The sequence below is a fragment of the Ictalurus punctatus genome, chromosome 8 (assembly GCF_001660625.3).
Source record: "Ictalurus punctatus breed USDA103 chromosome 8, Coco_2.0, whole genome shotgun sequence".
NCBI classification, from domain to species: Eukaryota; Metazoa; Chordata; class Actinopteri; order Siluriformes; family Ictaluridae; genus Ictalurus; species Ictalurus punctatus.
Window position 1 is genome coordinate 10,747,153 of NC_030423.2, and position 14,716 is coordinate 10,761,868.

Sequence of the window (14,716 nt, forward strand, 5' to 3'; positions counted from 1 at the left end):
AATGGTGGAATTTGGTACTGTCAGTCAGGTCACTAGTGCCTGTGCTACTAGCATACATAACTAGTGTTAGTGTGATCTGTGTTGCTACCTGAACAATCTTGTGTATTCATTGTATTGTGATTAAAATAAATCGTTTTCAGACTTAGCAGCAGTGTCAATATAACATCATATAATAACAACAGCAGTCAATAGCTACTCATTGACTGCTGTTAATGGAGTAGAGGCTTTGCAAGTCAGTCATTAAATTGCATTCTTTTAGTAAATGTGTTGGGTGGATGACTTTGTCTTGTAGAGCAGAGGGGGGAAAAAAACACTTGCATCTCAACATCAACAGTTGAACTAGTTCAGTAGGTGTCCAGCATTCTGGCCAGAACAATGGGCTGGATTGGACTCATAACAGTGCTGTAGAAGTGACTCAAAACCTCAGGTTCTGATCACCTGTCATCACCTACAACCCCCGCTGCGCATCCAGTAAAAACAAGTTCAGATGTTTGTCTAAGAGAATTTATTTCACCCAGCAGATCCTCTGATGACCAGATGCACATTTGCATAGGTCGATTGTATAATTGAAAACTGTCATTGAGATGTGTGGTTCTATAAACAAACACATATAAAGGGGCACAAATCTCACCATATTAACTAATAAACATGTGCGTAATGACTGTATAACTAACAAGTGGAATGCTAACACTAACAGCAAGAGGCTAATTGGAATGCTAATGAGGCTAATGCTAATGAGCCACTTTTACTGAGAAGACATAGTGTACACATAGTTTAAGAATCACATTATAAAGGGTGCTGCTGCTATTATTATATTCATTTTCCCTGTGCTTTCCAGTATGGTTTGTATTATCAACAAAAAAAGATAACAAAAGCTTATCTCACTAATGATCACACTTCACACACAGACACAGCAGGATATACAGCCAAGCACCAGCTCACCAGCAAGACATACAGTGTAAAAATGGGTTATAATCAACACAAAGGTGTAGACAGTTGTCTTAGCAAATCGTAGCAAGTGTTAGATCCACTGAAAATGCTAACCACCCCAAGATGTGGCAGAGGTTTTTATGTGTGCCAATCTAAAATCAATTTATTAATTTTTTTAAAGGGTGGGGGGGGGGGGGGGTCTATTTTGGTCAGTATCCCATCAGAGAGAGACAGGCACCATTGACACTTCACATACAGACTATTAGTACAGTGCCTCAGGTGGTGTGTGGCCACTTGGTGTAAGATCAGAGCACATCAACTAGCTGGATGTGTGGGTGGTCCATCTGGCCCTCAAGTTCTTCTTCCCAGTTATGACATCACCATGTGATCGTTCTCACAGACAAAGTCCAGACAATCAACTACATCAACCATCATGTTGGCACAAGGTTGAGCAGGTTTCTTTGGGAAATGTTTGGAAAGGCACAGGTGTACATCTTTGCCAATGCCAAGTTGACACATTGCCTATTAAAGAACTACCACACAAAGCCAGACAGCCTGCTAGGACAGGAGGTACTAGCCCATGACTGGCCTCACCATGACCTGAACATTTCTCCCCTCTCCTTTTCCGCTCCTTTTCCAACTTTCACAGATTTCAGCTACCTGGTCCAGTTCTGCTTGTGGCCCCAGGATACATGAGCACTACTGCTTTTGTTGGTGGTGGGAACGCTTTCCCAAACACTTCCAACCAGAGTTGATCTGCTGTCCCAAATGAAGTAGAAGCCTTTATATGTCACATACAGTACAGCCCCAGGGAAAATTCTATTTTTTGCGTATCCCAGCTTGTTAGAAAGCTGGGGTCAGAGAACAAGGTCAACCATGATACAGCACCCCTAGAGCAGAGAGGGTTAAGGGCCTTGCTCAAGGGCCCAACAGCAGCAGCTTGACAGTGCTGAGGCTTGAATGCCTGACCTTCTGATCAGTAACCCAGAGCCTTTGAGCCTTCGACCCATTGAGCCACCACTTAATTGATACCCTCAGTCTGACCACCTATGTCTGTGCTACTTGTATACATAACTAGTGTTAGCATGCACTGCATTGTTACCTGAACCATCTTGTGTATTCATTATATTGTGATTTAAATACTTTAACCTTTTTCAGATTTAGCAGCAGTGTCAATATAGGCACTGTGGCCAGAACTCGGTTCTGTGGTCAGAACATAATGCCTACTCAGTGACTGCTGTTAATGGAGTAGAGACATTGCAGGTCAGGCTTTAATGAAATGCACATTTTTAGTGTTTGAACAAGGAGAAATCTGTGTTGAATTACCAATTGTAATCAGCACAAAAAGACTCTAAGCATGACACCAAAAGAAAAGCAATAAACAACAAGCTTCGTTGTTAGATCTTGCATTTGAAATCAGTGTTCACTGAACTGTGTAAGCATTTGGTCAATGAGTTAGGGCGGCTGTGGCTCAGGTGGTAGAACGGGTTGTCTATTAATCGTAGGGTTGGTGGTTCGATTCCTGGCCCACGTGACTCCACATACCAAAGTGTCCTTGGGCAAGACACTGAACCCTAAGTTGCTTGAAATGGCAAGCTAGCGCCTTACATGGCAGCTCTGCTACCACTGGTGTATGAGTGTGTGTGGGAATGAGAACCAGTGTAAAGTGCTTTGGAACTGCTAAGGTTAAAAAAGCACTACATGAGTGCAGACCACTTACCAAGTTGAGAATATGACCTTATGATTAGGATTTTGTGGTTGAACCAATTGTCGAGATGCTAGTAAAAGTAGAACTCTGTGGCAATATCAGACACAGATATCAGCACTGTTAATGGTGTAGAGTGGCACCTGAGTAAAGAAAGGAAATTTTCTTTGAGAGATTAAAACTTTCAGAAATCCTAATTAGAACTTTCATTTTCATTTCTGTTTTTAGAAACAGGTACAGTACAAATACATCTTTTTTTCAATCCAGCTTAGAGGAAAGTTGTTTTCAGAACAAAGGATCAGTAATGGTACAGCACCACTGGTAGCTTGGTGATGCTGGAATTTGAATTGTCAAACTTTGGATCAGTAGCTCAATACCTTGGCTGCCAAGTCACCAGTATATAGGGTTAGGTGTGTTATGAAGTGAAGATTTTTGTAAAATATTTAATAATTGATTATTAACTGTTATGTCATTATTGGTTTCTTTTAAACTTAAGCTAGCAGAAAAACCATAGCACTTTTATTTCCTGTATTATTTTACAAAGTATAACAAAATACAGTTTTAAAAAAGCCTTTGAAAGAACAATGTTCATTATGTGAATGATGCTCTACTCAGTAATTATTATGAATTAGTATAAGGGTACCAAAATAATTCATGAATCAGATGAAAATGTCCCTTTCAGCAGATAAGCACTGAACAGACAAATAATCAAGGACTACAATGGCATACATAAATGTCACTTGTTCTGTCTCTAAAGTACTTATACCCTGGGACAAATGCTCCCAGGACTCATGAGATAAGTCTTATCAAAGCAGATAATCAAAGAGAAATGATTAATTAATGGAGGATACTCATCTGGTTGACCAGCTAGACAAGTTTTTTCTTTTAATCTGTTTTTTTTATTATCTCTCTCTCTCTCTCTCTCTCTCTCTCTCTCTGCACTTCTTCTTCAAAGTACTTCACTGCTTTGGCAATAAATGTGATAATGTAATAAATCATTGTATTTATAAACAGGAAAAGCACAAATTCATATCCAGGCTCTTCTGCTGAATGCTGACTGGTGCTTAAGTGTTATATTTTTGTGTTATAGAAGTATATTCAGCTCTCAACAGCAGTGCTTCTGAATGATTTACTAATTATTAAAGATATAACTGTTCAGCGTAGGTGCTGATTTGAGGGATTAACTTCTAAAAGGGACAACAGCTGTAGGTTGTCTTTAAGGGTACCAAAATACTTTGCACAACAGCTGGTGACAACTTTTGGTTAGATGAATGGTTTACCAGTCTTGCCCATGCAATAAAGTGAATAAGGCTGGTGTTAGGATACTTCATTTGCTTAAGATGGACTAAGTTATGGGCTGGTAATGGCTATTAATTATGACTGGCATAATCATGTTTGCGGGATTTTCTTGCATCTTTTCTCTCACAAAGTAATGCTTTATCTTTATGGAATGTCTAAAATGTAATAGACAGACGAAACATTGTAGCTGTTCACACAAACCAGAAACAGGAGCATAGTACACATATTTAGCATGTCTACATGGTTGCTTTTTTATTTAGAGTTTATTCCAATGGCTTTAGCACTATTACTATTACACATCACTGAACATTTGATGATTTGATGATTATTGAAACATATATATATATATATATATATATATATATATATATATATATATATATATATATAAAATTTTTACACTACTCTACTTACTTTTTTAATATATTGATTTTTTAAAAATTTATTTACATTGCGGATAGTCATTTCCAGTTTATTCATTTTTCGCCAGTGTATAGCCTAAAAATGCAGCTCAAGACATGGTTATACAAACCTGGTTTTGCAAAGTTTTATTTGCCCCCATTTTTGACCTAAACTCAGTATGTTTCCTCTCTATTTATGCAAGAGTTAGTCCTCTAATTTGATTCGACAAGTGGTGGTCCAAGAGTGCTGATATTTAGTATAATACAACTGGGACATTTCATAGTTTGGATCACTCCACTTGTCTATGTTTGATACTTAAACTTTGCTACATAAAATAGTTTGTTACACTACACTTACTTAGTGAATTACTACACTTACTATGGGCTGTCATTCAGTTTGAGCTTCACATTGCAGCACACAACTCTCTACTAGTTGTGCATTTTTTGGAAACTATTTTGCCTGTGCAATATTGCTTAATTGACATAATAATCGTGGATGTATTCCCACCTCACACCCAGCATCTATTGTAGCTTAGTTTTTGTTTTTGTTCCAATCTAATGCTATATTCTTTTGGTGGAAAAAGACACCTTCTTATTATTATTATTATTATTATTATTATTATTATTAGTAGTAGTAGTAGTAGTAGTAGTAGTAGCAGTAGTAGTATTATCTTACACAATATCAAAACATTGTAACTGTAGATTTATAGAAACTAATATAAACACATGAACTACATTTATGAGTATCAACCAAACAAGTATAAATAAAGTAAAAAGAACTTGTGCTGACCCCTACTGCATACAAGTGGTTATTTCAAGTAAGGATAGGAAGTCCAGCTCTTTTTATTGAGCCGGAACATTTGGCTCAGCTCAGCAATAAGAGCCGGCTCTTTCGGTTCCTAAACGGCTCTTCACTTAGTACCACTTCTGGCTTTTATAATTTAGCCAGATGTATCAATATTGTGACCTATGATTAGTATGTGTGCGCATATATCACTTAAATTATTCAATGTAATTATACTAAACCTTTAATTGTACATGCTTTTGAATGTTTAGCATAAAAACCTGAAAATAATGTAAAAACATCAAACATTATTACACATAAATTGTTTTTTTTAAAAACAAACAAACAAACAAACAAACAAACAAACAAACAAACAAAAAACCACCTAAATCGGTTCTCAGACGGGAGGCTACTCTCATCGTTCACTTAAAGGATCCGGCTCATAGAGCCGACTCGTTCGCGAACGACACTTCACTAATTTCAAGAGAATGAACAGATTGCTTTTTACTAAAACGGTTTCGGCGAACCACAGGCTTTCTTTGCATTCGTTAACTCTGTGTAACTGTCTAATTTTCCAGCAGTAGAAAGTCAAATTTCTGAACAAACATCACAATTTTCAATTGAAAATGCCATGCTCTTCTGAGGACGTTATGCTGTTATTATATATCCGTCATTTCCCGCATCTACAATACAGCACCCACACTTGTAAAATTTACATTAAAGTAGTTTATTTAATGTTTTCAATATTCCGTAGCCCATGAGGACTAGTGCGCATGCGCAAACAAATAAACAGACAAACACCCTTCACATGCAACATGAGTGTTTGTTTATCACGTTACCATGTTACAAAAGAGGATGAAAACAGGGACTATTCGTTTAAAAATGATGTGTGATGCAGAGTATCTCCTTGTTTACCACCGGAAGAAAACATCGCGTCGCAGCTGAAAGGGGAAGTCTTTGTAGGACTATCGAACATTTTAACATAAATAAACCCAAAATAACAAAAACAACTACATGTAACATCGAATAGTGAATCTCTGTATTAAATATCACGGCACTGTCAAATACACGTTACATACATTTTTTGTTAAATATAAATAAAACCAAATATTTCCGTCCACCTCCCGGTGGCTCATGGTACATTCCAGCTGGTTGTCCTAGAGTAGGAAGTGATTTGCGCTACGGTCTGATATCCGAAAGTTGAAAGCAGGAATAAAAATGAATTTCATAAACGTTCGTTGTATTTTGTTGGCATTAGTCAGTTTTTTCTCACTTTTTGCCTGCCTAGTAAGTAATAGTTTAATTTATAATGACATTAATTGGTATATGATGGCATTAAAGACCACATGAGAGACTGATAATCTAGTGTGAAGTGTTTAATGTCTCTTGTTTACAGCACAGTGAAGACTGTAGGACAGGAATGTATCCTCCTAAGGGGCCAACGTAGGTTCAACTATTTTTGTAGATCCTACGTTTGAAATGTTGCATGAAAATGACTTTGTGTGCTGCTGACTTCTTTCGCTTGTGATCTTGCCGATCTCGCTTTGAGATTTATCCCATGATACTTTAATGAATTGCTGTAGACTGAGCTCTGGTCTTATATATTTCTTGTACAGGTTTAAAAGAAATGTTACATGGTACACGCTGAACCTTGACTTACCCCCTAATCAGAGGTGGACTCATGTGATAAAGGAGAAAAAAGCTGAAGTAAGCTCTTAACGACATGCTGTGATACTTTGTGTCTTGTCTGTTTGTGTTAGGGATGTCACGATACCAAAAATCTAGTAGTTGGTACTCGATACCAAAGTTGATAAATATAAAAATAAAATTTAAAACTCTCCTGGAGGACATCCTCCTCTGACTGATACTGGCAAAAAGAGAGAGAGGGGGATATTTTAGTTATTAAACACTGTCTACGTTTACATGGACAGCAGTAATTTAATTATTGACCTTACTCTGAGTAAGACAATATTCTGATTAAGGTGTTTACATGAGTCGCTTTTAGAATACTCCTTTCATTTTCCCGTGTTACATGTTATAGATCATATTTCGTCATTACGTCACCTCGCCACGCCGTCCGACGTCCCTCCATAATTTCACGTATCGACATACAGTTCGTCTTCGTTATGGTACCGTATACAGTTTTGAGTGTTTTTTATTAAAATTTTTTACGAACACTTTAAGTGCGGTTAATTATTTGTCATGCTGTACATGCAAATAGAAGACTGCTTGAAACCGTGGGCTGCGTGTCAAATCGCGTACTTACCTATTATATAGTAGCCGAGATACACATATTTCGTCTACTACAGGCCTATAGTAGGCAAGTATGCAGTTTCGGATGCAGCCGTGCTCTCTTGTTTGCTGTAAAACCGTTGAGCATTGCCGTGTGAGATCGTGTCCTGTCGCAAAATGCAGTGAAAACTCTCACACTACGTTAATAATGTGATTAAGGTGTTTACATGCCTGTAATACACGTCGATAATGCGACTAAAACAGGAGTACTACATGTCTTAATTCGATTTGTGTTTACTTCGAGTATGACCTTAATCAGATTAAGGTAATTAAAAATTGCTCTTTACACAGAAGTTTCTTAATCAGAGTATTGTCTTAACCGAGTTAATATTGGATTATTGTTGTCCATGTAAACACACTGATTGTCTGATAATGACTAATAAAACAGTGGAGGCTACAAGTGTTAAGGTGCACTCCTAAACGTACACACACCTTATACTCTGAATGCAAGCATTAGTTTAAATTCACTGATATGGTGGCAGGCCAAAAATATTCATTAAAACCATTAACATTTGAATAATATTTTGTGACATTAGGCTACATTTAGCTGACAGGACACGGGCTAAGTGGCGATGCATGGTGGCCCATTAGGAGGTAGTTTATAACATTGCAATGCGCTTACATCATTAACAAATAACTGGCTACCGCAAACATTACATGGAGCATAACGTTAGCTGGTTTCACGACCACAATGCCAGCTGCCTCAAACAAACATAATATATGGCCTGTGTTTCAGGGGCTTTGCCTAATTCGAGGTGTTTCCTCGCTTTGTATGAAATGAACGATAGCATTGGTTGCACACCAGCTTCAGAGCAGCAATTATATATTTGTTGTCATCCGCTTCGAATGCGAAGTATTTCCATATTCGACTCCTACCACCTTTCCTCTCAAAGAGTTGGGGCGGAGCTAAACTTGTTGCCATCATCTGTAGTTTTTCCCATATATGCTTGTAGACGTTCTTCTTCTTTACCACTTGAGGACCGACTAAAACACTTGCACGTATTTGCTGACCCCATCAGTTCCGAAAGAATCGCAACCTCAGTACCTTCAGTAGCAACGATACTTATGCTACTGTAGAAAAACAAGTACCGTCACGTTTTAAGAATGTTTTTACCGACTTGGTACCGAAGTATCGGTACTCGTGACATCCCTAGTCTGTGTTAACACACAGAAAGCAAGGTGTAGCTGAGTACTAACCCCTCTGTGTTCCAATCAGTATTTTCCCTTAGCAATGAAGTCCATTAAACTTCTGTGTGATCAGTAATGATTTTTCAATATTGTTGTTAAAGGTTGAAATGATATATGGTTAGTATAGAATACAATAAATCTCACTTCAAAATAAATTTCTCTAGGTTTTTTGTTACTCTATGGGTTTTCCACCCATTACAACCATGTAAAGGAAGAACATACTGAGACTTTCATATACTGTCAGATATTCATATTCGTACGAATTCTTATGAATTAAGGAACAAGCTATTCTTTGGGAAATTGGAACAGCGGATGTGAATGTGAACCTGGTTACATGGAATTTACAGTAACATGCAGGTACTTCTTGTTTTGCAGTTGGCTGCAATGATACAGGCAATAAAAGATTTAGCCAATGGCTTCTTCCATGGTAAATTACTTCATTTAGTGGATAAGGAGTTGGTGAGTATTCTCGTTCAATATTTATAGTACCATGTAATGCCACTGTTAAATATCCATCCATCCATCCGTCCGTTTTCTATACCGTTTATCCTGCTGGGTCGCAGGGAACCTGGAGCCTATCCCAGGGAGCTTGGGGTACAAGGCAGGGTACACACTGGACAGGATGCCAATCCATTGCACACCCATTCACACATACATTACAGACACTTTGGACATGCCAGTCAGCCTACCGTGCATGTTTTTGGACTGGGGAAGGAAACCGGAGTACCCAGTGTCAACCCCCTCGGGGGGTGGGGGGGGCATGCAAACTTCACACACACAGGGCAGTGGTGGGACTCGAACCCCCAACCCTGGAGGTGTGAGGCGAACGTGCTAACCACAAAACCACCGTGTGCCCACCACTGTTAAATATCTCAGCCAAAAATATGTGTGATTCCTGTATTCAGATTTATTTGTGGTGTTGTTTTTCCAGCCCTTGATTGTGGACACGCTCCCATACCCATTTAACGAGGAAATTAAAGGAATTGCTTCTGTCTCTGAAGTCCCTTTAGGTAAGGGTTGTTCTTTATTTGTCTGTACCTCTTTTACGTTTATATTTCATAGGATTATGAAACATAACAATAGAGGTAATGTAGCAAAGTCACTGATTTTATTTCTCGAAACTTTCTAATATTTTTTACTAATGGAAGTCTTTCTCTTTAAACTTTTTAGGAGAAGTTGTGCTTTTTAATATCTTCTATGAAGTTTTCACAGTGTGCACATCAGTGGTGACTGAGGACGTAAATGGTGATATATGCAGAAATTCTTTGTCCATATATGATTCATGATGTACTTTGATGAATTAGTTTCTTTATACTTTATAACTTCGTTATTTTTTTTTTATTTTGCAAGGAAATATATACCATGCTCGGAATTTGGACTTCGGACTGTTCATGGGGTATGACTTTTAACCTCTGTTGGTATTTATTTTTTTTTTTACAATGTGTTTAGGAATAACATTAGAGAATTTACTCTTTGTTTTTTGATTCTATTAGTTGGGACCGGAAAAACCAAACATGGACTCTAACTGAGAAGCTCAAGCCACTTGTGGTGAATGTTGACTTGAAGCGGAACAACAGAACAGTTTTCAAATCAACTAGCTTTGCAGGATATGTGGGAATTCTCACTGGCATTAAACCTGTAAGTGTTTCAGAAATTGCAAAGGCACTGATCTGCTTTTCATTTTGAAAAAAATGTTTACAAAAGAGTTATTTGTGTTTACTTGTAGAGAGAATTCACTCTAACGATGAATGAACGTTTCAATATCGATGGAGGATACGTAGGTAAGATGCCATTTTTAGGCATGTAAAATTCAATGTTTAAAAGTGCTTATTAGTTATATATTTATTGGCTGAAGCCTGTCTGTTGCTACACAGTTTTGTCAGCAACTACCTCATCAATCAATGAATCAATAGAAAGAGGCCACTATAGAACCTCCACTTAGCAGTCATTATATGAGTGATGCATAATTCCCAACACAGCAGTGACAGTGTGTGTTGCATTGGTACAAGTACAAGCAGTTATGCCAGGGTTTTTTAAACACCTCAATGTGTTGACCAACCAACCACTAACCAACAGCATGCATGAAGCCAAAAACTGATTGTGAGAAAAAAGTAGAAGATGATTTACACACACTATGCATGGAAAAACCTAATGTACAGTCTCTAACTGTAGACATACAAGGTTGAGCAACAAGGTACATTGGATGTAAAAGGTCTACACACATCCCTGTTGAAAATTGCAGGTTTCCATGATGTAAAAAAAGAAACCAAGATAAATCATGTCAGATATTTGATATAGCAACCAACAACATGCAAGTGGAAAAGTAATAAAAATGTGGGGGTAATAAAAGTAATAAAAATCTTCTACATTTTATTGTTGACTTGGATTTTACATTTACATTTTACGTTTACACGGAATTTGTAAGACACCCTTATCCAGAGCGACTTACATTTATTTAACTGAGCAGTTGAGGGTTAAGGGCCTTGCCCAAGGGCCCAACAGTGGTAGCTTGGCGGTCTTGGGGCCTGAACTTCTGACCTTCTGATCAGTAATCCAGAGCCTTTAACCACTAAGCCACCATTGGATTTGTGCTTTGTGTTGCTATCATGATGGAAGATTACATTTTTCTTCATCTTTAGCTGTCTAACAGAATCCTGCATATCCCAGACATGGGAAGGATATAAGAGATTGTTGTCACATGCAGGGAGTTACCAGTACTTTCCAGATATTCCTGCAGCTCATTTCAGTGTTGCAGCCTCCTGGATAAATGATGTTCTTCTTGTTTTCTTCGGTTCTTGGTAACATCATTGTGGTGCTCCATTTTCTCCACTTGTTGATGACAACCTTCACAGTGTTCCATGGTACATCTAAAGTCTTGAACATTCTTTTGTACCCCTCTCCTGATCGAACACCATTCAACAATACGAGCCCATACATGCTTTGTAAACTCTTAGTGGAGTGCTGATCTTTGTTTATAGTTGATCAAATCACTTCCTTGCTGACAGGTGTATGCTAGTTACTTTCGAACATGAGTTTGAATGTGACTGGTTAATTCTGAGCACATTTGTGCTCAGGGTGTGCCCATTTGTGCCACCAGTTTATTGTTTATTATGTTTTTTTTTCTCTTTTTCTTGTTCTATGTTTCTATTTGTTTTTCACTTGAATTTCGTTGGTTGCTATATCACATTAAAGGTGGAAAAAGATCTCACATGATTTATCTCGTTTTTTTGTTTTGTTTTTTTAAATCACAAAAACCTACCATTTTAACAGGGGTATCTTTTTTATTGTTAGTCTGGGTATGTATATATACACATAAGCCATAGACAAACAGTCCTTGCTTGCTGATAACACCATATAATTTCTCCAAGGGATCCTGGAATGGATTCTTGGCCTGAGAGATGGAATGTGGATGAGCTTCCTCACACGAAAGGTCCTGGAAAATGCAACCAGGTTGAATCGCTCACTTTTTTTTTTAATTCCAAATACCTATGCTCAATATTTGTACCCTTCATTAATACTTCTTAATTACTTTTTTCTTTTGCTTTTGCTTTTTTTTTTAGTATTTCTAAGTGTCTAAGCTGACCTGCTTCTATTGTGACTGTTGAAAAATTAATTATATATTGGTAAATATCATGCAAAAATGACATCCTTGTATTTTTAACAGTTATGAAGATGCCAGAAACCAGCTTGCTCTAACCAAGTTACTTGCACCAGCCTACTTTATCCTGGGTGGAAACCAGACAGGCCAGGGTTGTGTGATAACCAGAAGCAGAATTGACACACTGGATGTCTGGGAGTGAGCTCACATTATCACACTAACAGTATTTAATATATATATACTCTCGGATACATTTAATATATACACAGTCTCTGATTTGCCAGTTTACTGGGCACACCTGGTTTTGAAGCTAATATAGCTTTCGTGTTGTAGGATAAATATGAAACTTGGGAGATGGTACGTTCTTGAAACGAACTATGACCACTGGGAAAAGCCTTTCTTTTTGGATGATCGCCGCACACCAGCTATGAAATGCATGAATAAAATCACACAAGCGGTAAGTATTTACAATAAAGAACTAGCACAATATAAGCCAGGAGTTCTAAAACTTTTGGGACAAACGACTAAATGAATGGGCATTATGACTTTTCTATGACCTCAAGTCTCTGCATTTTGCTTTCTCCTGTTATTTACAGTCAAAATTGTAAATCCATATTCAGTTAACCTTTTGTTTCGGTATTTTTTCATGTTCGTTCTCTTCACTTGTGCTGTTCCACAAGAGTCAGTCGCTTATGTTTTAGAGGAGATAGATGGATTGAGAAATTGTCCAGTTTTATTGCTGAACTCATTATAATGTAGCATGTCAAGATAGTGAAGAGAATAAATAAGCATGTACACTCTTCATTTAATATGACTCGTGGTAACATTTCACAATAGTAGCACACAAAATCTATCTGCATAGAATGCTATTCTTTTATTGATTTGTAAAATAGCAAAAGAAGAGACTGTGAGTTTCTCTCATGACCCCCATTTGACTCTACATGAGATCACTGTCCCTAATTTTGGAACCCCTTGTACAAACCACAATGCCTGTTTAACAATGATAATAAAACATATAATTAACCTGGGCTGACCACTGAAATATGTTTCTTCAGAACATTACTTTGCCGACTATATATGATGTACTTTCAACAAAACCAGTACTAAATAAGGTAAGACATCTATCATTAGTTAACCCAGAATGAACCTAGAAGCATTCATGCTTTAATGAAGTTTAATATTATTTTAATCTGTGTTTGATGTGTGTGTTTGTATGTTGTTTTTATCACTCTAGCTAACCACCTATACTGCACTAATGGAAGTATCAACTGGGAGACTCGAATCTTACATCAGAGATTGTCCAAGTCCATGTACCCCCTGGTGATTGTCTGAACATACTGATAAAGCTGGTAGTGTCTACGCAAGGTGTTTTTAAAGCATTGCGATAATGATACTAAACCTATGAAATGTTACATTATATGTCATTGACATTTTTTCCTATTTTGGAGATAACCACTTTAATGTACTAACAAAAATATAAATGTTTTATGTTGTGCCCATACTGTGAGGAAAATACATCTGGATGTAGTATTGTGTGTAATTTATAATTACTGTAATGTTTGATTAATATTTTTTTTATATCCTTTCCATATAACTGTTGTTTTTTTTGCTTATTGTTTTCTTCTTTTCTTATTGAAATAAGGCAAGTATGAAATAAATATTATAAAACGTAAAATCATAGCAAATAATACACCTACATTTAATGTGCAGTCACAATGCACTTAATGTAATAGTCACTTTTCAGGGAAAATGTCAAATTTGCTTTATGTATATATTATATACTGTATATAAGTTGTAAATATAGCATTTAAGTTCATAAATCCACCTCAGATATGTTTGTGATATCTCTCTGAAAATGAGCAGATAACATTGACACTATTCACTCACCATGCACAGATCCAACAGTCTACTTAAAACAAGTCAGTTTTGCTAGTTTTTAAGTTGTATTTAACCACTGAAACAGGCAAATTTGTTCAGAAAATATCTCAAGGAGGGAATGAGATTGGATTTTACCTTTCTTGACTGATTGTTCATTCATTCATTCAGTCATTAATCTTCAGTACCTACTTTATCCTGTGAGGCAAGAATGCACCATGTATGGGATGCCAGTTCTGCTTATGGCATGATGCATATATACACACATTATTTGTAGGTGGAAACGAATTTTGTAAATGAAAGCATTATTATGGACACCAAGGCCGTAACCACATCCTGAACGGGCGGAGCTAGGGACCAAACCATTTGGTGGGGGTGGGGTCACAAATGTAATGGTCCTTTTTAGTTCTCTTATGTAATAAAAGCCCAAATATTTATATATACATTAATTATATCTACAATGCAAGACCTTTATATTTAGGACTAAAATAACTACAGTAAGGTCAGTGTGTATTACAATACAAACACACGTTAGATTAGATGGTTTATTATATTTCAGATGTACTCACTCTCTACCCCCAGGCATGCCTTTCATCTTCTTATGCACAGATATAGTGAATAATAATTCCAAACAGTAGAGCAGA

General features: G+C 37.1%; 1 protein-coding gene across 1 annotated transcript; it reads left to right on the forward strand.

Annotated features, from left to right (window-relative positions):
* The first annotated feature begins 5,979 nt into the window (after positions 1–5,979).
* On the forward strand, positions 5,980–14,021 carry asah1a (N-acylsphingosine amidohydrolase (acid ceramidase) 1a). Its single transcript, XM_017475185.3, has 14 exons — positions 5,980–6,406; positions 6,516–6,562; positions 6,736–6,826; positions 8,975–9,058; positions 9,531–9,609; positions 9,770–9,844; positions 9,950–9,995; positions 10,093–10,237; positions 10,326–10,380; positions 11,968–12,049; positions 12,264–12,395; positions 12,531–12,654; positions 13,253–13,309; positions 13,432–14,021. The coding sequence occupies exons 1-14, from the start codon at positions 6,338–6,340 to the stop codon at positions 13,519–13,521; spliced, it is 1,176 nt and encodes a 391-aa protein (XP_017330674.1). The 5' UTR covers positions 5,980–6,337; the 3' UTR covers positions 13,522–14,021.
* The last annotated feature ends 695 nt before the right edge of the window (positions 14,022–14,716 follow it).